Here is a 25,712-nt window from a genome sequence, read left to right on the forward strand (position 1 = left end):
AGGTGTCCCTTAAAATCCAGCCTATTTGAACCAGAGAATGGTTAGAGCACAGAAGGAGGCCATTCAACCCATCGTGCCCATGCAGCCCTATGCAAGTGCAATTCACCCAATCTCACCACTGCCTTCTCCCTATAGCCCTGCAGATTTTTCTCTTCAGATAATTGTTCAATTGTATTTGAAAACCATTGAAACTGCATCCACCACACATTCAGGCAGTGCCTTCCAGATCCTAACCACTCGCTGTGTAAAAAGGCTTTTCTTCATATTGCCATTGCTTCTTTTGCCAATTACCTTAAATCAGTGTTCTCTGGTTGTCAATCTTTCTGCCAGGCGAAATAGTTTCTCCCTATCTACTGCATCCTGACACCTCATGATTCTCAACAACTCTTATCAAACCTTCTCTTAATCTTCTCTTCTCAAAAGAGAACAGCCCAGCTTCAACAGTCTATCCACCTAAATGAAGTTCTTCTTCCCTGAAACCATTCTCATGAATCATTTCTGCACCCTGTTATGGTCCGTTTAAAAGTAGTAGAATGACTCTCCTCTCTTTCCACCCCTCAGTTGGCCAGAACAGCTGTTTTTTAAAGAATTCGCTTGCCAATTAAGTGAGTTTTTAACAATTTAAATGCCATGACTGTAAAAAAACAGACAAGTTTTCTTGTAAGTTTTAAAATAAAAGAGAATAATATTTATTGTACTTAAAAAACGATCTAAATAAAATTTTTAAAAATGCTCCAACGCTCACACACACACACAAAACTAAGTTAAAAATGGGAGGGTGGTTTAAAATGTTTAAGGCCAGAATTTTCGGCTCGGCAAGAGGGCCGGCGTAAAATGATGTGGTGTGATGTTGGGCGTGCGTCCCGATGCCACAGCGCGTCATTTAGATTTTGAGTTCGGCAAGCCAAACTGTCAAAGGCCTATTAAGGCCATTTAAAAACTAATTAAACTAATAAGCTGAACTGCCCGTCCAACCTTAAGGTTGGCAGACAGACAAAGAGCCCAGGCGGCCTTCGCATTTTTCATGGGCCAGGATATTGAGGTCGGGGGGTGGGGCCCGCTCGCCGACATGTAAAATGACACGGGATAACTCCCGATGTAACCCCACATTTCAATTTCCAGGTCAGCAGGGACCCAGCCAAATCAGCTGTGCGCCCGCCGACCTGTCAACGGCCAATTGAGGCCATTTAAAAATTAAGCTCATTAATGGACCTGGCCGTCCAACCTTAGGGTTGGCGGGCAGGCTGGGAGTCCACAGGCAGGATGAGGTTTCATGAGGGTGTTAAAAAATTTAATAAAAGTTTACTTAAAAGTGATGGCCATGTCCCAACTTATGTGACAGTGTCACGTGAGGGGACATGTCAGGGAAGTTTTATTTTTGCCCCTTCACCATTTTTAAATTTGGCACCGATCTCCCTGAGGCAGCACTTAGCCTCAGGGAGATGAGCGCACTCTTTCGTGCGCATGTGCAAAAGAGCGCACTCTCAGCTGAGGGAATACACCCCCCGCCCACACAGGGAGCGCATAGCACTTCCTGGCGGATGCCACACTGGGCGGGCCTTAATTGGCCCGCCCATGTAAAATGACGGATTGGAGACGTGCCTGCCCGCGCCCACTCCTGTGCTTCCCCCACAACATTCTTCCCATGAAGCCTCATCCACGGGCGGGTTGATGTTTCATGAAGGGTTTATAAATTGAAAATTTTTTTAATAAAAATTCATTGACATGTCCAAGCTCATGTGACACAGTCACGTGAGGGAACATGTCTTAAATTTTTTTCTTTTCTTTATTTACATTCTTAAAACTTAAACTAATCTCCTTGAGGCAGCTCTGCGCCTCAGGGAGATTTTTGCGCATGCGCAGAAAAGCACATGCCCCAACTCAGGGAACCTCCCCCCGCCGCCTGCACAGGGAGCGCTCAGCACTTCCGGGTGCATGTCATGCCAATTAAGGCCCACCCATGTAAAATGATGGGCGCAGACCCGATCGGGGGCTCCGATTAGGTCAACGCTCGTCCCCGCACAGCCCCTCATGACGGTGGTAGAATTCTCCCCTAAGAGTCCAAAAAAGTCAACTGCAAAATTTAGGCAAATTTAAAGCATACGGGATTGAGGGTAATATGCTGGCACGGATTGAGAATTGGTTGACAGACCGGAAACAGAGAGCGGGAATAAATGGGTCTTTTTCCGGATGGCAGGCGGTGACTAGTGGTATACAGCAAGGATCAGTGCTTGGGCCCCAGCTATTCACGATATGTATAAATGATTTGGTTGAAGAAACCAACTGCAATATTTCCAAGTTTGCTGATGACACAAAACTGGGCGGGGTTGTGAGGACAATGCAAGGAGGCTTCAGGGTGATTTAGACAAGTTGTGTGTGGGCAAATGCATGGCAGACGCTGTATAATGTGGAAAAATGTGAAGTTATATGCTTTGGTGTGAAAAACAGAAAGGCAGAGTATTATTTAAATGGTGATATATTGGGAAATATGGATGTACAAAGGGATCTTGGTGTCCTTGTACACTAGTCAATGAAAGTAAACAAGCAGGTTCAGCAAGTAATTAAGGAAGGCACATGGTATGTTGGCCTTCATTGCAAGAGAATTTGAGTTCAAAAGTAGGGAGGTCTTACTGCAGTTATACAATGCCTTGGTGGGACCACACCTGGAGTATTGCATGCAGTTTTGGTCTCCCTATCTAAGAAAGAATATACTTGCCATTGAGGGTGTGCAGCAAAGGTTCCCTAGGCTGATACCTGGGATAGAAGGACTGTCGTATGAGGAGAGATTGGTTCAACTGGACCTGTTTTCACTAGAATTTAGAAGAATGAGAAGGGATCTGATTGAAATGTGTAACGTTCTAACAGGGCTAGACAGACTAGATGCAGGGAGGATGTTTCCCCTGGTTGGGGAGTCTAAAACCAGGGGCCACAGGCTCAGGATACGGGGCAGGCCATTTAGGACTGAGATGAGGAAAAATTTCTTCACTCAGAGGGTGGTCAACCTGTGGAATTCTCTCTCACAGAAGGTTGTGGAAGCCAGGTCACTGAGTATATTCAAGAAAGAAATTGATTTTTTTTTGGATATTAAGGGCATCAAGGGGTATGGAGAGAAAGCAGGAATATGGTGTTGAAATAAGAGGATCAGCCATGATAGTATTGAATGGCGGAGCAGGCTCGAAGAAATGATTAGATTATGGTGGTGCAATTTCCTTCTTAGCCAGGGCCCGTTGTCCAAAGTGTTTCGGTCTAATGGCTTCATCCACACCCAGCTGAATACACGTTATGTCTGGATATTTTGTGAATGGTTCAGGTGATGGGGCATTCACACTCCTCCAGGTTGATTATCTCTGATGGGCTACATCTAGCAGCCTGGCATTTTGCTAATGGATTTGTAATTTGTAGGGTACAGCTATGTGAATGTTCGGTCATCATTTGTCATAAAGTCATTTTTGATATAAAATATGGTTTTATAACAACTCTCTCTAATGACTTCACGTCCTTCCTAAAGTGTGGTGCCTAGTACTGGACATAATACCACAGCTGACGCTGAACCAGTGTTTTCTACTTGTTTATAATAACTTCTTGCTTTTGTACTCTGTGCCCTTACACCTAAAGCCCAGGAGCCCATATGCCTTATTCGCCACTTTCTCAATTTGCCCTGCCACCTTCAATGATTTATGCACACATACCTCCAGGTCTCTCTGCTCCTGCACTCCTCTAGAATTTTCCCCCTTATTTTCTATTTTGTCTCTTCATTCTTCCTACCAAAGTGAAACACTTCACAATTTGCTGTATTAAATTTTAACTGCCACTTTTCCATTAATTCTACCGGCCTGTCTAAGTCGTCTTGAAGTTTATTACTATCCTGTTCACAGTTCACAATACTTCCAATTCTTTTCCATGCTGGGGGAGATGTACAATGAAGTTCTACAAGAGTTAAGATTAGGATCTCCGCTCTATATATATATATATGACACCTGAACTTGGGTATTTACAGAATAAACAATCTGCAATAATTATTGGGACAATAGTCCACTTCCACTGGAGCTCATGTTGATACTATCTCCAGAATATACAGGGCCTCCCAAAATTCTGCAAGCAATGCTTTTTGAAAAAAAATCTGTAGATAGATAATATGGAGGAGGGCAGGTTGGCGCAAATTCACTTCAAGTTAGAGTCCAAAAGGTGTGGGAATTCCACCTGCCTCCACATAACCACATCTCCATACCAATTGTGTTGAGTCAGGGTTCATTGTATATAGAAGGTAGAATCCCAGCAGGATAGGTCAAGAATTCTGGAGGTGTAGCAATGGGAATGTTGTTGCAGCACCAAAGGAGGTGGCGAGGAGCACTAAACGGACAGATGCCTGAGGGGAAGAGGGCGCAGGGAGCAATTTTCCTGAGCATTTTGTTCCCTTCTTGGCCCTGGATTTTTTCTGTTTTTTGCCTCTCCTGCAAGATTAAATGGCTATGGTGGTAAGAGGAGTGGGAACAAGTGTTTATTCTTTATGCTTGTCATCAATGAGTGGCCAATGGAGCAACTGGTCTTTTGCTGCCCATTAATTTCACATGTTAGAAGCACTCCAAATATCAAAAGGAGGGCTTGCGCTAAAGCCTTCAACAGGTAAGTCTCTGGGATTGGATGAAGGGAGGGCAGACCACTACAAGGCCCTTTCACTCAACTGCGGAATGGTGAGCTTTTACTGTTGCTTTCCTGGGCTCACTGGTAGCTACCACATGGAAGCCACAGGAAGTTCGTCTCAGCGAGATTGAAACGCTTTTGAAAAAAATTAATACATGCAATAAAAATTTAATGAAATGTGTCCCCTCATGTGACTGTGTCACATGAGATGGGACATGTTTTTATTTTTCAAAAAAAGTTTTTATTCTATTTGTAAAAGCTTTAGGAAACCTCATCCCGCTCGTGGATGAGGTTTCCTAAAAAACATAAAGGCCATGTAGCCTTTTCGCCTGTCTGCCAACTGTTAGGTTGGATGGACAGTGTAAATTTGAAATTAATTAGTTCCTTAATGGCCTTTATAGGCCTTTTAATTATCAGCAGGTGCACAGCTGATTCCGGCCCGCGCCCGCTGAACAAAACATCGCAAGACAGCCTGCCGTCATCACGCATTATTTTACGTGTCGGCATGTCGGGCCCACCCCCTGCATGCCGACTGTAAAATTCTGGCCATTGTTTCTATTTTTTAGTATGAAAAGCCAATTAAAGCTTTTTTGGCCAGAATCTTTCAGACATAGAAAATAATCAAGAAGTTAGACCATTTCTGGTGCCAGAGTCTGCTGGTGTCAGATGTCCATATGGTTTTACAAACAATTCACTACCTGAAGGAATGAGACTTCTCATTTTTAATGTTCACTTCCTGGGCCAGTGGGGGTGATTGGCAATCTCTAATAATTATCACATTGTTAGATGGGTATTCACCGTATTAATCACTAGGCCACCATTATGTGGCGGGTTTAATAGGAAATTAATGTACAAAGGCTGGAACTTCATTCAACTCAGGGAAGTTAAGCACAAGATGCCACTTATAGGAAGCTAACTTTGAAGCAGTACAAATTGTCCAGCAACCTGTGGAGATAAACAATTCATGTTGGGGTAACTCTCCCTCGCCACAAGTTGTTGTCTAATTTACACATTAATGATAGTTGTTCACATACTTCTACTGTTTCAACAAATTCCAGCCTGCTATGAATCCCAAACAACATTGCTGGGAATTTTTTCATGACAGGCGATCGAGATGATGTTAGGGGAGAGGAGTTCCTCCTTTTGGCTCCAAGATCTGCAGAAACCCCGGATGGACAGCCTAGGCTGGCTTGCTGTTTGTCTATGCCAACATTTAAGCAGCCAAATCAAGAGATCTACAGAGCAAATTTGTGACGAATGTGACATAGGAACAACACAAGTTTCACAGCCTTTGTGTGCTGCAATTTCCAAGTCCATTAGCGAATTTGTATCTCTCAATTAGAATGACATTCAGTGGTAGCATAAGTATGACCTGGTCTGATACTAGAATCAGCTTAAGACCTCAGCTGAGTGTCTCCAGACATCAAAAGGTGGCAGTGTGATGACACAAAGTCAGCATTCTCTGTATAGCTGAATTTAAGTTCCGATATATACATCACTGTAAAAATTGCAGAACCTGAGTCAGTCAGAGTGCCACTGTAAATCTAGAAACTAATAGCTACAGAATGAATCTGTTATAATGAATCAATGTGCACTGAAAGCTTCTTCCAGATGCTCAGCACTGAGGTATCGTGCACAAGTAAACGTATTTGACATGTTGTTTTATTACGTGTAGAACAATTTGTACCTGTAAAAAAAAATTAGACCAAAAAAGCAGATCACCATAGTAACAAAGATTTTTTTTCAGAATCCAGGGTTCAAAGGTTCTCTTTCAGATTTTCACCTTTATTTAGTGTGCAGCTGAGCACCCCTCACCCATTCTGGATGCAGTGGGAGTTCACAGGGAATAATTTATAGTGATGCCACATCGATCAGATCACTACTTCCTCAATTGCAAGAGATGCAGCGGTGATTACAAAGAGAGATGTCAGTAGTCGTGTCTCAATTCCTGCTCAAAATTCTGGTGCCAGGTTTTACAACCCTTCTGAGACTTGGCTGCTGCAAATGAAGAAAAATCTATGTAATATTAAAGCATCTGCTCCATCTGTGGTTAAAGCCATACAGTCAGCACTAGGAGTTCAGTCATAAAGAAATACTGAACCTCAACCAAGGTACTCTACTTAAACATTACATAAACATTAAAGATTAATATATCTCTTAAATATATTGACAGAAAAAAACCCAAAAATTTGGCCAAAATGACAAGAGATATTATATGGCGTTATTCAAGCCAACATGCAAACATTTACAAGGAATATATGGTCTACACAAAGTGGGGAGTTTACTGAGTAATATAGAGGAATTTTGTCAGTCGTCCCTGTGAATGGAAAACCACAGGCATCTCACCTGACATGTCATAGTGGTGGTCAGGCAACCCAGTGCTTGGAAAAATATACCTATACATTTCTCCTTTAAAAGAAAAAAAAGCGTCTCATTTTCTGCGGAGTTATTGACCCTGAAATGAAATCACAGGAATGTGAGCTTTGACAGTTGCGGGTTCAAGTTTCAGTTTTATAATGTAGGCTGACACTTCAATGCAGTACTAAAGGAGTTGTGCTTTGTTGGAGGTGGTACAGTTGAATGAAAAGTCAAACCAAGGCATCTTTTATCAGTACCGGTTAGAGATCTTGCAACAATTTCAGAAGAAGATATCCTGGCCAATACTGTTCCTTTGACCAACACAATCAATTAACTAGTTGTTCATTACTGTTTGTGGGACATGACTGTGTGAAAAATGCCTGGTGTGTTTACCTGCAGTTCACAGCCATTCAATTTACACAAAATGGTTTCGGAAATTTTTGAGAGATGTGATGAGGCACTACATAAATGCAATTTTTTTCTTTGTTGTGTGGCTTGGGTGAGATTAAGAATGACTACTGAACACCAATTTTAACATTGTAAGAGGCATTAATGAGCCAAAAATTTAGGTATTTGGAGAAGTTGAACTATTACTGAATTTGGACCAATGCTGATTCCAAATAGGTAGTGTATTTAAAAAAAGTAATGGTGATACAGATGTAAGGAAGGGCAATTTCCTGTTGAGACTTTAATCTATGCTTACAATGGTATTTTGTGAATTGTAGCAAAAGTTTCTTCCAAGTTTATTTTAAGACTAGCAGTGGTACCTATCACAGACTTCCGTTAGGTGTAAAGAAAAAATAATAATATTTTTATTCATAAGTTGAGAATTTAGTGGGAGTAGGGAAAAGTCAAGGTCTAGGTTTTGTTATGCTTTAGGGGAGCGTGGAATGCCTGTCCAACTTCCAGTCAGTCTAATGGGAGAGAGTAGGATGAGCCTTGATGAGCTCCCATGTAGTTCTTAAATATTTTCCAGCATTTCTTGGTGAGTTGCCTAATTTATTTGTGTACTTTGGAATATCTACATTTTGCATATTTGAAAATTCAAATGCAAATGCTATTGGGATTTGAAATGGGCTAATTTACAACGTAATGTCTAACAGTGTAATTACTGCATCAAATGATCTGTTGAACTAGGCTGTGGCTGAGGACCTCCCAACCACAGGGGATTTGCAGTATTGTCCATTAGGTAGTTAGTGAAATGGATGAAAAAGTATTTGGGGAAAAGGGATACAATTAGATCAAGAAAAAAAATAAGGAAATTATTTGTAAAAAGTTAAAGCATTTTAGTTAGAGATGTTTGCAGTTCACAACGCTTATTTCAGATTTAAAATAATCGTCTATAGGTGAATTAAAGCAGTAATTAAAAATCCTCCTGCTTCAATTTTTAGCTTGTGTTACAAGCAGCGTTAGCTTGGCTCAGTTTATAATATATGTTGCCTCTAGTCCAAAATGTCTTGGTTCATGCTTTCTAAACCAGGATTTAAACTCATAACCTAGGCTGGCATTTCATGGCGTATCTGCATTGTCATTGTGGAAAGATATTAAAACTGAGTTCTGTCCAGCAGTTATAGCATTCCAGTGGGCATTTGATGTTGCATGACACCATTTGAAGAACAGAAGGGAGCTGTCCTGACTATCATTCTCTGTTAACCAGTGCCACCAAAATATTTTCATCTCATTGTTGCTAGTGTGACCTCGGTGATGCTCAGAGCTGCCTTATTTGTCTACACAATAACAGTTCATGCACTTGAAAAATAATTCATCGTGCTTTGAAATTTTTTAAAATGATAAGGCACCATTATCAATGCAAGCATTATAATGATCTGTTTATCAGAGAGTGGCTTTACTTATTTAGTCTCAATCACAAAATTTGTCCCCTTTAACTAGGAGAGGGAGAAGGAAGAGTTAAACATCTTTGAAGCGTGCAGCAAGAGTACGTATTTGCCATCCGATCAAAGTTTTAAGATCATCAGGCAACATTGCTAGAGAATAAATTCTGTCTTAAAGATAGGGTAGTGTCTTTCATGTTTTGGAAAAATAAAATAAAATGTTAATGATCCTCATATTTTCACTGCCTGTTTACTTTTCAGGCAGACCAGATGTCTGGTATTCACATACGCTCAGTGTTATGTGTTCCCATCTGGAACGGTAATCATCAGATCATTGGTGAGTGGAGACACAGATATAAATTTAACAATGTTTTTATCGACAAAAAAATGGCCTTTATGCTGATTTCTTCCTCAGTGTGTGCACCCATGATAATGGGATAAATATGAATAGCCTTTGTAAGTAGCTGTAGTTTTCCGTCAGATACTACACACAATGCTAATGTGCAAATTTAGGCCACACATTGAAAACAAGATGCTTTTTTTCTCTTTTTTTTCTAACTCCTGCAGAAGAATATTGACGTCAAATGACATCCAGAAGCAACTTGGTCATGAGTGGGTGGGGGGATGGAACCTGTCTTGGTGGCTTTATCTAGTCAATAACTCAGCTGTTCAGACCAGGAAAATGCCAGATTTGTTTGATGCATATTTAGCTGATTGAGCCTGAGTGCTGAAGTTGATATTAGCATCAATGAATAAGTTGAAGGCTTTGCATAGACTTCCTGTCATAAATATTATCTTCTAGTTCCATATGTAAAGGCAACTAATTTTTTAATGAAATCTGGGAGTGTCATTTAATGAGGTGAATTATTTTTCATAACATCACTGCCTAATTGAAAAGAGACCTTGACACTGATTATCATCCATGAGGATGTATATCATACAAGAGGAATCACATACACACAAAGTGGGTAGTCAATAAAATGTGTACAAATATAACACGGCAGGCTAGACTTGACAAATGGTTATTAGGAGCTTCTACTGTGCAAGCTGGATTTCTTGAAGTTTCTGTGTGAAGACTGTACTGTTTAAATATTTTTCTGTCAGTGAGTATTCAAAAGATTATAGTCTTTTTCATGATAAGTAGCAGTATCAATGCTAGTAACATCAGAAGGTATTTTGCATTGTTAACATAGTTGCCCTCACTTTCACTCTAACCTTTGGGATGGCATTGATCCTTCAAAGAACAGCAATATTTTTCTTACCATTGCAGCTAATCTGGTTTGTTACAGCTCTCATCATTGTTTGTGCTGGAGTGCAGGCACTGTTACTAGCTCATTTTGAATTCTGGACAATGCGACATTCTGAGTTTGGAAGAATCAGTGTGAAAACAAATTTAGAAACTGGTTAGATATGAGATCATTTTGGAGAAGTGGGGAGGTGTCTATTTGACTAGTCAAACAATAACCTTAGAATTAAACTTTAGATTATGATCCTTAAATGTTTGCGTCTCTGAATCAAAATGCAAATTTAAAGTAAAATAGTCCCCAGTACATCCTATGCTTGTTTCCAATCAAGCATTGCCAGATCAGGAGAAGTAGTGCATTAAAAGAGTGTTAATAAAAAAATCATGGAGCCTGAGAATTCTGAAATATTGTGCGGAGTTGGTATTAAAAGGCTGAAGGCTTTGTAATGTGTCATTACATCATCTTAACTACATTTGCTTGCTGAGATCCAGAAATTAATATTTTATTAGTTATTGATTAGTGTAGGCAATAATCTTTATAAAATTTGTTGATCATGTCCAATATATTTTTGCATTGTGGTATTCAAAATGGATTGTATTTGTTATTGCTTTCATCTACTCTGCAATGATAGGGAATAGGTTAACTATAATCTGTATCAATACAGGATAATAATTAACTTTACCTGCTATAAAATAAAATCAAAGATTGAAAGTTCTTCAAATCCTGAAAACAATAACAGTCGATCATTTAAATACATTTTCTGTTATAGGAGTTGCTCAGATACTTAACAGGCTGGATAGAAAAACATTTGATGATACCGATCAAAGATTGTTTGAGGTGAGATTATTACTTTTCCTATGTTATAATATTTGTAAATTGTAATCATGCCTGTTCAAAAATGCAATATTTATCCCATTTTGTAGCATACAGCATGATGTTGACACTTTATTAATATAAGCCTGAGCACAAAACTGATTGTTGCATAAGGCTTTTGGAGTTTAGGGCTGGGATTTTCCATGCCTGCTGACGTCGGGCATGTTCAGAGACGTGAGCAAGAAGGCCAAAAATCAGTTTGCGATTGTCCGCTTAGCCCATCCATGGCGGGCCATGTTTCCCACAATCAGACGTCAGGAACCTCATTGCAATTCATCAGCATATCATTATAAGGCCAGCCCACCAGGCGCATCCCACCTTTCCCGCTGCATCGTCTGCCCATGACAGAAGGAAAACACACCGTTTCACAACAGCACATATAAGGCATGCACTTGCCAGGCTGCACTTCGTTTGAGACTTCAAAGTTTGTTTGCCTACCTTGCTTTGGTCAGCACTCACAGTCATCAGTGGCAGGCTTCACAGACAGCACCACACCACTTTTAGGGGGGGCTCACAGGCAGGTCTTTACCAACCAGATCAGCCATATGTGGGTGGGTTTTCAGTGGCTGCTGGGCTAGGGCTTGCTTGGGGAAGGGTGAGTGGCTTGAGTGGCCCCAGGCAAGGGAAGAGGCTGCAGGATGATAGCTGTAATGGGGAAGGAGGGAATCCTAGGGCGTGTTTGGGGGCACATATTGATCTGTGCAATGGCCTCAAGAGGGTGAGGGCTGAGGCGGCAGTCTCCAGAGGGGATGAGGCCAGATGGACGTATGAGGGGGTCTGTGTAGAATGGGTGGTGATGTCCCTTGAGCTGGCAGTGAGTGAGATGCTAGCGCTTGAGTATGTGAGTTTATAGCGATGAGATGGTTGCCATATCCTAGCTGCACGGATGAGATCATTCATCCCCTATCTGCATTGGATGGCCAACCTCTATGCCACACTAGCACTGACCACCACTGCCACCACCTCCCAAGCTGAAGTGGTAATGTTACGGCCCCTTCTGTGGCCAGAGAGGTGGTAGAGGACATAACAGCGGCCTTCCGCAGCACCCAAAAGGCGCTCGAGGGCTGCGGTCTTCTTGCCTTTTGGGGCCATGTCTTCTTTGCTGCAGTCCTGGGCTGGAAGCACTGAGCCCGGCTGTACTTTAAATGTGGTGCCTGGCATGATGAAGCAGCTAGGTGCCAGCATGGCAGGCAGATCAGAGCCTGCCCACCATCTAAATGGCGTGTATCCCAGGAATGCGTAATTAATGTGGCGGCTTTGGGACAATACGGCATGAAAAGCCATCATTGCAGCCTGCAGGTAAAATGTTTTTCCCGCCCACTGCTGTACTTAGTGCAAACCTGGGACGATTCCTCCCTAGATATCAATTGCAAAATGTCCCTTAATGCTAATCTCTTTCACTTAGCTGATTGGTTGAATGTATGATTGTTCATATTATGAGGCCTGTGAGAAGCAAAGTAGCTATAACAATCACTGGTGCTAACTATATTCATAGCAGTGTTTTCCTCATCAGAAGTCTAGGACTTAAAGAGAAATTCTGATATCAGTTAACTCATTCATAAATTAAACTATTTAAAGAATGATAATTAACTGAAATAGTCTTTTATCCTGAAAAGTGTCTGGTGATTTTAATGTATTTTAGTTTTTACATCAGTAAGAGAAAGGGCTGTGACCAAATCACCAAACTCAAAAGAAGGAGTAGAATCAGCATGACCAGAATCAGGTCTGAACAGTAACTATTTTTAGTGCTTTGATAGTAATTCTGTATGACTATGTAGTATATAACTTCAATGCTCTAAAAATGTTTTTTTATTCAGCGGGACAGAACACTAACAAATGAGTCAATTTTGGGGGAAGGTTCTTCCTGTGTGCCATGTGTAACAAAATTGTAAACCAGTTGCTTAGAAATGGGTTTCTGATGATGTTGTATTTCATGTGCTGAGGAATCCTTTTCCAACAGTCTGTTACTATTGTGCTTTGTATTGGCACAGCAAAATTCTGTTGGGATGAAAGAGTCTCAAAAGCCAGAAGGTTGACTGAGGTCCTTTGCTCATATGAGTCATGCACATCAACATCAGTAAGGATTTGAAATGTAAACTTTCATAGCTATTTATTATTCATACTACACCCAGAGGTGGAGTCGTGCTGGTGATTTTGATGTGAGGTACAATGCAATCATCCAACTACTGGGCCTGGAAGAGGAAAGGGATAATTTTGCAAATTTGCACTCCTATAAAGCAAGCACTGAGGTCAAAGGATACAAATATGGTGATTGAAAAAACATTACATGCAAAGAGAGAGCCGCTTCTCTTCCAGCACTTTTTGACACTTGGTGGGGGATGTGCTGTACAGTTCCTGAAGAATAGAATGCATTTCCTCTGTTTGTGCAGTGACTTATTTAGCAACTTGTGCAAATCTGTAGCATATTGTTTGAGTATAGTGGCTAGACATGTACAGAATGTAGGAATTGTTCGGGCAAAATCTTGCAGATGAAAACAAAGGTGTCTCTTTCATGCTTATTGGGATGAGGGATGCTGATTTTGGGGAACAAGTGTCTTGGTCAGCTGCAGCTTGGACAGATAAACTTAAAGACCCCAAAATGTTCAGTCTTGGACGGGGACTTTCCAGTCCCACCACACCGATAGTGAATTGGTGTTTTGCTGGGTCACCAAATTTTCCGTCCTGCCTGCGACAGTTCTGTCATGGAGGAGGACGGGAAAATCCCAGCCTTAGTCTGGCAAGAGAACATTATTGGGCAATGTTCTCATTCATAATAAGGAAATGCAATGGACATTCATTTTGTCCTTTGTTGTACTTGTTTGTCATGTCACAATCAGAACTTCATGAAGTTCCACAGGTTTCTGCTGACTTCTAATGAAATTCTGCACAAATGGCATTTATGCTTTTTCACCAGCAGTTCCAACAATTTTCTGCTAAAGTTACAGAGGGTGGGTTGGCAGAAACTTTGTAGAATTTCCAGGCATAAATGTTGCATATTACTTTGTATGCTGAATTATATCTTGATTGTATTTCCCTATGAAAAATTAATCAGGATATTGTCGAAGCATAGTGAATCTAAAAATCTGAAGCCTGATAATAGTAGTCATAATTGTTTGCAATATTTTAGAAGGCAACTTACTCTTGAGATTTTTTTCTAATGAAAGGAATAAGTTGTAATCCATTTATAGTACAGCAAATTTATCCTGACTGAAACAATTTTCCGAAACCAACGCACTAAAATTAATGCACATTTCATGTGTTGCAGTGTGCTGGAATAGCAATTTGTTCAGATATTTTCTCCAATTGATGATAGTTGCAGATAATGTCAGTACATTAGTCACAATCTGACAGGAACTGGACTCACTGTGCTCTCTATGGTACCAATGAAATAGTACATGTTACATCTTCTGGAATTTGAGCTCTTAATCAGAATCTGTACAAGCAATTTATGGTTTGTTCACTTAAATTCGGTGATTAAATATTTTACATGAGAAATTACCCATCTAACCAAATAAAATGACAAGCATCTTCCTGCGTATATTCGTGAGACACATTTACATATTTAGAATATGTTAACGTATTTAAAGGTTCAAAATAGTTGACCGTTCCTCATCTGGTTACAACTCTAATGTTTTCTGTGATTTCTTATTAATGTACTCTTGTGGTTTTTTTTGCTTTCTCTAGGCCTTTGTCATTTTCTGTGGTCTTGGCATCAACAATACAATAATGTATAACCAAGTGAAGAAGTCCTGGGCAAAACAATCGGTGGCTCTTGATGTCAGTATGTTTTTTTTATATTTTACAATGTTTTAAACAAATATGGAAACACTGAGTCTGATGAATGAAAAAAGATTAGAATTATTTTACACAGTGCATTTGCAAGTACATTTTGTAAACTGTTGTTAGCTATTTGGAGAAAAGCTACACCCAGAGTGGAACTCAATTAAGTCCTGCATTCCCATCTTCTGTCCTTGCTCACTTCCTTAGACATAAGGGGTAATATTTGTTTATGTAGTACCACTTCACAAACTGTGTCGATTCCCCAGGGTCAGACATCACCACCAGCCACTACTTGTGTGTCCTGCAATGATGTCAATGACAAACTGCATGTAGGCCAAGCAGCTAGCAGCTTGTTGTGCTGCCTTCCACCGGATCAGCAGTGGAAGTCTGCAAAGCGCCGTGTAAAGTGGCCCTACTCTCCCCCTAACTCTTTGACAGTCTCTGACCACTGTTTGTCAATTACTGCACACTCTGGCCTAACTGTGTTCTCATCCTCACTTTCAGCATTTTCTTCTGAGCCCTTGAACAAAGTAGTGGGAGATATTTTATTGATCATAATGTTATGCCTCTGGAACATTAACAAAAATTATATAAGTGAGTTGAACTTATTGCAGGTATAAATGATTCAGGTCATGACACTGTTGATGTGATGTTGCCTACAGTTGACATAGCTGTGACTGAAGCTAGTTTAGGCCTCTGATATATCGCTGTGGATAGTGGTTGCTAAGGAATTCTTGCTAAGTTTTCTTTCTATTCTGTTATGTAAAGGTGATATACAGAAACAAGCATTGGAGTTTAACAAGTCAGCAGATTCTATTGTGCTAATCTAAGAAATGGGAATAGATCCATGCAAAACATTAATAATGTGTGTTTTCGCAGGAGCTGGAGAATACAAATTTTAAAAAATTTATTTTTGAAATGTGGGAGATTCTGTCACATGAGCTGGGACATGTTTTTAATTCAAAAATAACATTTTTATTTGATGTTTATTTGCTTTAGGAAACCTCATCCCACCCGTGAATGAGGTCTCCTAAAAAATGTAAAGGCTGCTTGGCCTTTTTGCCTGCCTGCCAACCGTTAGGTTGGACGGGCAGCATAAATTTGAATTTAATTAGCTTCTTAATGGCCTTAATAGGCTTTTTAATTGTCAGCGGGCCTGCACGCTGAACGTAATATTCTGCCCCCAGACTTTGTTAACTGAATTCAAATTCTCAAACTGTGATGATGAGATTTGAGCTTGTGTTGTGTGGATTATTAGTCCAGGTTATGAGTCAAATAGGACTAATTGTATGATTGTACATATCTTCTTTTTCCTATGGACCAGCACCTTTGATTAAAGCTTTAATTGTAAATTCTCAGATTGGCTGTACTAATAAAATTGGCACTGTCCATATGAGAGAGGCAGAGAATTCACTAAACTACCTTCAGATCCATCTCTTGCCTAACACAGTGTGTGGTATTTTCTGCCCAATAGTCATTTCATGCACTGACGCCAATTACGTGCTTGTACAAAAGTCTCATTAAGCCCTCCAATTTTATGCAAGTACATACAGGGCAGAATTTTATGCCAATGGGATTTTATGGTCACGCCGATGTCAGTGGACTTTTGAATGGCTTGCAGCATTTTACGGCCCTGCCCCTGCTGCAATGGAGCCATAGAATTCTGCCTATAAAATACCTGTCCATGCTATTTCACCAAGTTTTCTCTGAGCATAATTAATTCATTGTGGTTCCATTTAAAATGGATAGTGCGCCAATTTAGGTATGGCAAAATGGAATCCCCGCCCGCCCTTAATCAAAGGCCAGTGACCTGGCCTCAAATCCAAGAGATGGGATAATTTGCAACCCCTCATCCCCAGGGATTTTGGAACCTTTATTTTAAATAGAAATTAAGTTGAACAATGCTGCAGAACAAAAGCCAAAGTAGCTGCCATGTAGATCCATGAAAGAAAGAAAACAGAGTTTACGGTTGAGGCTTTATAGATAAATGCATTCCACATATGGGACTAAGCCAAACAAACTAGAAGGTCCCTAATCTTAGCTAATCATAGCCATGGACAACTGAAGGAGGCACCATGAAAAACTAGATGCCCTTTCACTGGAGAGATGAAAAATCAGTCCCAATTCCATTTCTTGCTTGATATTCAGTGATTGCCTCTGGAAAAGGTATATGTTTGTGGATGTTAGGTAAAGCTACAATTGTACTAGATGGTAGCCAACTGACTTGGCAGAGCTCACTGTCTTGCCTCACAAATGAAGCATTCCCATTGGAACAAGGTGCTTGAAGGCCCTTTAATCCCTGGCATCACTGTCTTTAGTGGACAGAAAACTGGAAAAAATAAACTTTAAAATGTTCAAATAGACATCATTATGAAAGCTGATTTTTTTTGAATTGCTGTTAGGGATTAAAATCCATATGTGTTTGAAAAGTGGATTTGATGAGAATGAATTCAGCCTCAGTAATTTTACATTAGTGAACATTATTTGCATAGAAAAGATCCCATTCTGAGGAAACTGCGGGGATTTGATTTCTGCAGAAGTATAGCATTTCTTGGCAGCTGAATTTGCACTAAAAATGTGACAATCACTAGTTCTAACAGGGGAAATAATTGGATCCACACTTATACTTTCACCATCAATGTAAACTGTATTTCCTGGAAACTAAATGACCACTCAGTATAAATCCCTTCAAACATTGGCCCCTGACTGACCTTTTATAATGGTGAAGGAATTGTATTGTTCATTAACTTTTTACTTTATTACTCACATAAGAAGGGTGCTTGCATGCACTATATGGCCTCTGCATTATAAAGTGTCTGTACCTGGATGTGGTAGTACTTTAAGATAAGAAATATGTAATTATTGTTCGGCAGCTCCAAGTATAGAATATTGAACTCCAGTCCAGAAGTCTAAGTAATAAACTTGAATGATGTTTGACCTCAGAAATTGCCGTTTTGGAGGTTTGGTATGAAACACCTTCTAGTGGCACAGCATCCTACTTCAAGGTGCCATCATCGTACATTTAGGTGTTGCCCCGTTTTATCAACAATACGCAGTAACCCTTTATCCCTTCTCCTCTCTCCCTGTTTGTCTGACATCCAGTCTTTGGTGAGTTGTAATTTCCTCCAGTCAGACGCTGGGATGGCAAAGTCATTGTTGTCAGCCTCTGCCATCCATGACCCCATGCCATCAATTCCACCTTTCCCCAGCCCCTCTCAAGTTGAATCAGATTGTTCTTGACTTGGATGTCCTATTCAACCCTGAGCTGAATTTCCAGCAGAATATCTTCTCCATCACAAAGGCTGCTTCCCTCAGTCTCTACAAGGTCACATCACACCCCTGCTCAGCCCATCCATTGTCAAAACATGGCCCAAGGAGCTCATAAAGTCATTCAAGACCCTGTCTGCCTTATGCAACAAAGAACAACTAACTACAAAGACAAGTGCCTCAAATTTCTTCAAAGATTGATCACGGAACCTTTGGAGAAATGGTGTAAATTAATAAAAAGAGCCGTTTACATAATTTCTGTGGAGGTTCTGCTGATCTCCCATTCAAGTTTGAGCTGGAGAATGGAATATCATAGAATCATACAGTATAAAATGAGGTTATTTGGCTCATCATGCCTGTATTAGCTCTTTGAAGGATCGATCCAATAGTCCCAGTCATCCAGGTCCCTTTCACCTTCAAACTTAATTATTCCAATGGCCTCATGGCCGGCCAGTCTTCTGTGCCTCATGATCTATGAAGTTGAGCTCATCCAAAACTCTGCTGCCTCTGCCCTTTCCCTGCCCTAACTCAGTAACGTCTTCCAGCCCTGTAATTTTCAGAACCTTCCGCTTCTTTCACTCTAGCCTCTTATGCACTTCCCCTTCCCGTTGCCAGACAATTGACGGCTGTGCCATCAGCTGTCTGAACTTTACAATCTAGAATTTCCTCCCTAAGCTTCTCTACCCTCCGCTGCCCCTTTAAAGCCCATCTCTCTGACCACCTGTCCTAATATCTCCTTCTTTAACTCAGTGTCTGTTTTATGTCTGGTTATGCTTCTGGGAAGCACCTTGGGATGTTTTTTCTACTGTAATGATGCTGTATAAATCCAACTTGTCGCCGCTGATGATGATGATGAAGAAGAAGAATGAGCGGAGAGCGTCCCATCCCATCCCAACTCGGTGAATCTCCTCACAGGATAATGAGAAGTTTTGTGTAAAATTAGTGACAGCCCTTTTCATAGGAAGAGCCACATTTCAGAAACACTGACAAATTAGAAATCATTCCAGTCAGAAAATAAAAGTAACAGATACTTGTTAAATGTCGTATTATTAAATGTTTCCAGATACATTTATTTGTATTTTTAAGAAGCGTTTCACTGTTGCATGACCTCTAGTGGTAGCCTGTGCTCATTGTTACAAAAGCCCTTTTGATTAATGATATTTTACTGCTATTTTACCATTGATACTGCTCAGCTCAGCCATGTACACATTAAAGATGATGCTTATCAACAGATTAGCAGTATTTTGGAGCTAGTTTTAATTTTCTCCCTCCCCATAATAAAATGAATTCTTCTGGAGTTTCAGTAATCAGTCGGTGACCAATTGGAGAAAATAAGGTCTGAATCTTCCGGTCGGCGTGCGGGGCGGGCCCTGCCCACTGATGTGTAAAATGACACGTCGTGACGTCAGGCACACAGGAGTCAGCTGTGCACCCGCCGAACTGTCAAAGGCCTGTTAAGGCCATTTAAATAGTAATTGAAATAATTAACAGGGCTGTCTGTCTAGCCTTAAGGGCGGTGGGCAGGCGGAGCGCCCAGGTGGCCTTCACATTTTTCATGGAACCTCATCCACAGACGGTATGAGGTTTCGTAAAGGGCTTATAAATGTAGTAAAAGTGTTTATTAAAATTCATTGACACATCCCAGTTCATGTGACACTGTCACATGAGGGGACATATCTTAAAAATGTATTTTTTTCTTTATTAAAATTTTAGAAAATCAAACTAATCTCCCTGAGGCAGCTCTGTGCTTCAGGGAGATTTCTGTGCTCTTTCGCGCTCAGGCCCTGACTCAGCCTACTCCCCCCGCCCACACAGGGAGCGTTCAGCACTTCCTTAATTGGCTTGCCCACATAAAATGGTGGCGCACAGCCAATTGCGGGCGGCGATCGGCTGCACACCCACCTGCTCCCACCCAAACCACCCCCCCCCCCCCCCAGGACAGGGAGAAAATTCTCCCCTAAGTGTTTTCCCTAGGTAGGACCCAATTTCTTTGGGACACCCAAGGAGGAGATAAAGAGAATTATTTTCAATCAGCAAGCTGTTGTTATCAGGAATGCGTTTTCTGGAAGATCGATGGAACCAGATTCAGTGGTAACTTTCAAAAGGGAATTGATCAATAATTAAAAAAGAAGAAAAAGATGTAGGGCTATGGGAAATGTGTGGGAGAGTGGGACTAATTGGATAGATCTTTCAAAGAACCGTATGATTCTATGATATTCCAGTTTCCAGCTGGAATTTGAGTGGGAGGTCAGCAGAACCTCCATAGAAATTATGTAAATGGCTGCTTATATTCATTCATGCCATTTCTCCATCGTTTCTGTGATCAATCTTTGGAGAAATTTGAAGTAGTAGTCTTTGTAGTTAGCTGTCCTTCATTGTGATAGGCAGACAGGATCTTGAATGACTTTATGAACTCCTTGGGCCATATTTTTGCTACTGAGATGAGGAGCTTGAGTCGGCAAATTTCCTGTTTTGACAGACAGGCCTCTGTTTAAAGGACCCCGTTACACCCAAATTTTGCTTCAGGGAGGAGGGGGCAGGATAGAGCCAGGCGCGCTGACCCGGAAGCAGATCAGAGGAAGCCATGGTTATAAGGCCCGCCTCAGTTCTCTGGGACTTCACTCCAATTGTCTTTGAATCTGTTAGGCCCTCTAGCCCTCACATCTCATACCTCCTCGCTCCCCCCACCCATTCCCCATGCCACCTCCATGCCAGCTTATGTCCCTTATAATGTCCTCCATGCATCATTCCAACCACCTCCATGTCACTTCATACCCCCATGCCACTTCTATAGCCACTCACCTAGCATCCATTATGTGCAGACCCCAGGAGGCATGTAGAGATGAAAAAAATAATTACATTTCACAAAATCTAATAGAGCTGTCACTTATACACACTTGACACTGAAAATAAAAACTCTCATTCACAAAACCCATTCAAAGATTTAAATCCCTTCCAATGTTCAATCTGTTATAAAACAAATTTCTGTTCAGTATCCATTTCAAATACAACTAATCCTTTAATGGCCTCTTTAAACTGTCAATCAAAATATGAATTCAGCCACCACCCTCCCCCCACAACTGAGATAAGTGCTTTTGTAGCTTTTGAAACCCAGCCAAGATTTATACTAACCTCAACTGTAATTACAGCCCTTGGGAAATATTAACAAAGAACTCTATTGAAACTGCAGGAACAGATGGAAGTGTTTTTTTCTAACCTTTATCAGATGGCTTGTTAATCAAAGAGTGCACTTTTTTAGCTCTAACTGATAGCTTCAGACTTTTTTTAAGAAACTTACATCGGAACACTTAAACAGACCTATCTGCTCTTCAAGAGCATTTACATTTACTCCATAAATTTGTGATTCCCATACTGAAGTTTAAGGCCTTTGGAACAGCACAAATCGGATCTGTTTGAATTCAGCCCTGATTTCAAATGGCCTTGCTAAATTTGCATTTCCCACCTGTGTGAGTCACGCCCTGCTGGCAAAAAGGGATCTTTCAGAAATGGCAGTGGGACTTCTGCATCTGGGTCACGACTGCCATTTTTAAAGGTCTCCAGGATTGTCCTGACTCTGCGGAATCCCATCCAAGTTTATAAATATTGATGATTAGTAACCATTCCATTATAAATTAGCTTTCATAACCCTTAGTTCGAAAATACTGACTGTTCTGAAGGACATAGCCTCTTGTCAGGCTTATTCAGCCTGACTTTAAATAATGGATTAGTATGGGATACATAACTGTTTTGCTAATACTGCTAATGCAGTTTTCGTTTGAGGGAAAGTGTGGCATGGTGTTGACATTTATTTTCCTCAGTTTAGTCACAGATGCAGACTTTGGTAAAATGTCCACACATCCGGACTGTGGATTCTGGCCTGATGCAACTAGTTTGAATATGTTCAAGATTTAAGTTTGGTACCATATTCACCCAGCGCCTATTTATCTGGCAGGAATAACAAGTGCAACTTCAGCTCCTCACCTTTTTGTTTTCTTCATTTTGTTGTATCATATTTAAAGTGCATTATTTCCTAAATGGGCTCGCAAGAAAACATAATTCATAAATGAAACACACACATGTTGATGCCATCAGTGATGCAGCTACATCTCTGCCTCATTATTTGTGCATATACATGTAAATTTTAAGAGCCTTTGGTTGTGATATCAGGTATGAAACCCAGAAGAAGTCTCATTGTGTCAGTTTGCCAGTGGGATCATCCACATCTCATGCTTCTGGGTTTTGAACTGAATGTGTATTAGCAGGCATGATGTAGACCCCATGCCACAGTGCCAACTGGAGCATTTAAGAAGTCAATCCAAGACTGGCAGGTGGAGGAATCTGGAGGAGTTAGAAATTTTAGCAAGCTGAAAGAGAAATGCTGTGATGAAGTCAGAACATGCCAGGTTTAAGCACCTTTTTGTTGCAGTGCTGGGGTCAGTGAGAAGCCAGACAGAGATACACTTTCCCAGCAATGGGAGGGAGAAACCCGTGACTGCAAGAGAAAGGGCAAAGGTGGATTCAGTACAGGAAAAGCTTTAATGACATAACTACATCAGGAAAGGTGAGCACAGTGGCACATTTCCTGACTTCCTGGTGAGCACATCACTGCCCTCGTCATTCTGCCTTGTCAAGTCTACTCCATCACATCACTCATCACAGACACTTAACTTGCAAACACAACCATTGTTCTCTTTCTATTCACTTCCTCATATCCTGACCTATTCACCACTGTCAACCACTCTCATTTTTCTACAACATGATGCCTCTTGCTGATACATAACTTCATAAAATGCAACCCTGGAACATCAGAGATGGGGAGATGGGTTCCTCTCTGTTACCTGGTTACAGAATTAAGTGTCAGCAACCCACAATTCATACAGCATTCAGCCATATTGACTAAATTTAACAGCTGGGAAATATGCTCACCTTCATAATGCTACATTGCAATATTCTTACACTTCCAATGCTAATTTATATCTTTTCTCTCAGGGCCATCACAAGTACAGCAGCAGTTGCTGAAAAGTGATTACTCAGAAGAACTGATCCCTTCAGTGGGTGCTTACCAGATACCAGCACAGTTACCACTACTTTGTTTGGCAGTTTGACAGTTAGTTGGGTTTTTGCCTGGTGACTCTCAGTTCACAAGTGAGCACAAGCAGAGCGTGATGGCAGGGACAGGCATGGCGAGTCCATGTTGGAGGGTGCAGCTTTCTCCAAACTGTGCTCAGCTGGACACAGATACTGTACCTCAGAGGATATTGATGGAAAAGAGAATCATTGAACAGCAGCAGAGGATGTGTGATCCACTCACTGACAGATCTTCAACACACACTGTACATGAGTAAAGAGAGAATGGAGGAACCTAACTCAAGCGTAAGTAGGTTGATGTTGCCGGGCATTGTATGGATGTCTTCCTCCATGCACAGACTGGCCAACTCCAAGGAACATCAATCACAGCATTCAAATGAGCCCATGCAGACCTTGATCGTGGCTGTGCAAATTCTAGATAGCAAAATGTCTGGCAGGTTAAATAGGATATCAGATATCTCAGCCTTGTATTAACAGCAAGCCACTGGTCACTTCCAAGATGTTCCCTCACAGAATGATATGAGGGACATGTGGCTGACCCATGAGATGGATAATGGAAGAAGGGGACAAGGCCACTGATCATGTTTCAGCAGTCAGAGCAGGGATCTGAGCAGCCTGCCTCCACCTCTGCTGAAGGAGGAGTGGTAGGGAAAGAAAGTGTAAAGCTTTGTAGCTCATCAAGGGTATACACATGGGTATACTGTTTACAAGAATCACACAAAATTGCTTTGCATCACTTTCCTGCCTTGCCCACTTTTGGTTGCTGAGTAGTAACTCATCTTTTCTGTTGGGTTGTTGATGAATGTGAGGACATGAATTGACAAGAACTAATAGTGGCATCTACATTGGTGGATGGTTGGTTGCTTTGGGTCTTTAGGATTGGTAGTGGGTTAGATAGGAAAGTAGCCATTTGATGTGGTGGATCGAGAGATAGTAACTAATTGAACCTTCCAGCTGTAAAGGAATCCTTGGCATCCCAGCCAGCAATGTGAGCAGCTGGTGAGCTGTTGAAAGTGCCAACTACGTCCTCCTCCTCTTCTCTTCATTAGACTTGTCCGCAAATGATGTTTGCTCAACGACTTGTTCCTCTTGTAGCTCTAAACCTCTCTGCTGTACAATGTTGCACAGAGCATGGCATGCCACAATCATTCTGGAGGCCCTGGCTGGTGCATACTGAAGATGCCTCCAGTTCTGTCCAGGTACCTGAAGTGCATCTTGAACATTCCCCAGCAAGCGGGTTGGTGAAGGATAGAACTGGAGCATTTTATAAGTATTTATTTACATGGTTACACATTGCAAGCAAACAGTTCCTAATTCAACCAGCATAGTTTTGGTCTGTGTCTATTTATAGGAGCATAAGCAAATCAGTTAATGCCTACCATCTCCATAATACACAATTAATAGGCAATTAACAATATGACAGTTGTTGCTGCACTCTTGAACTTCATTGGTGGTATTCCACATGGATGTCATTAGCAAATATAATGGGGGGTGTCCTTTGTCTCCTATTGGCAACCCCAAAAGTGGACTTCTAAATCAAACATGGTCAGAGGGTTTGGACTGTTGCAAAATGAAAGCATTACAGCATCTCCCCAGGAAGCTGAAATGTACCTATTTTTGTGGTAGCACACTAACTGAATGTTGATCAAATAGGACCCCTTGTGGTTTGCAAATAGTCCTGGTTAATTTGGGGGTGGGTAGGTTGCCACATGTGTACAGTTGAAGCCATCCTGCAGCTATTTAAGCCAGCCAGAGGGGCAAACCCAAGTTCCCCCTCATTCTGGTTAATGTCATCACAGGCGAACTTGACATAATTGCTATTCCTGGCAAATGCCTTATGCATTTATGTGCAGCTGACTAGACAATCCTGGAAATGACTCAAGTAGTCCCATAGGTGTTTCTCATATCGGTGCGGACTCGATGGGCCGAAGGGCCTCTTCTGCACTGTGATTCTGTGATAGAAGGATCTGGAGGCAAGAAGGTTGAGGACAGTGATCTCTTTCATAGCCATTGGTAATATGTGCCACCAGTTCAGACAGGGTCTAGTAGGTCTTCTGCTAGGAGGCTGCAGATGTCTGTCAACACCTGACATGACAATCTCAACTTCTGGAAGCACTGCTCTTTCAATGGTCAAGCAAGGTGCACATGAAGAAGAAACTGAGAATCTTACCTGCCTCTTTCAAGCACTAAACAAGCACAGAGCTAGTTGCTTGACTATTTAAGTGCATTGGCCTTGAATTTCCCTACGCTCTTCCAATCTCCCTCTGTAACCCTCAGAGCAACATTGTATAGTTATCAGTGTTGCTTATTAGAAAATGGTATGATGTAAAATTGTCATTTTATTCTGTTTTGTTCTGTGGTTTGAAGAGCTTTGATTTTGATCTGCCAATTCATAGAACTTGGTTGCACTCTGAAGTGCTGTGTATGTTGGCAATGCCAATGAGAAGTGGTCAGCCATGAATAAGCGGTTACTGCTCCCTTCTCTCACCCTGAGGAAGTAAGAATGTTTCTTTTAAATTAAGGTATAATTAAAATATACTAAGTGGAACTGTTTTTTCCAAAATAAGATTCAAATCAATTAAAAGCTGTGCACAGATAACCATTTGTGACACTTTTGTTGAAACACAAA

At 41.1% G+C, this 25,712-nt stretch overlaps 1 protein-coding gene across 1 annotated transcript in view; it reads left to right on the forward strand.

Annotated features, from left to right (window-relative positions):
• Positions 1-25,712, forward strand: part of pde11al (phosphodiesterase 11a, like) — a 310,662-nt gene that overhangs the window by 182,300 nt on the left and 102,650 nt on the right. Inside the window, exons 7-9 of the mRNA XM_041183991.1 lie at positions 9,093-9,168; positions 10,845-10,912; positions 14,633-14,725. Of these exons, the coding sequence (XP_041039925.1) occupies positions 9,093-9,168; positions 10,845-10,912; positions 14,633-14,725 (237 nt within the window). The remainder of the gene's footprint in view (positions 1-9,092; positions 9,169-10,844; positions 10,913-14,632; positions 14,726-25,712) is intronic.

This window comes from Carcharodon carcharias, chromosome 3, assembly GCF_017639515.1.
Source record: "Carcharodon carcharias isolate sCarCar2 chromosome 3, sCarCar2.pri, whole genome shotgun sequence".
NCBI classification, from domain to species: Eukaryota; Metazoa; Chordata; class Chondrichthyes; order Lamniformes; family Lamnidae; genus Carcharodon; species Carcharodon carcharias.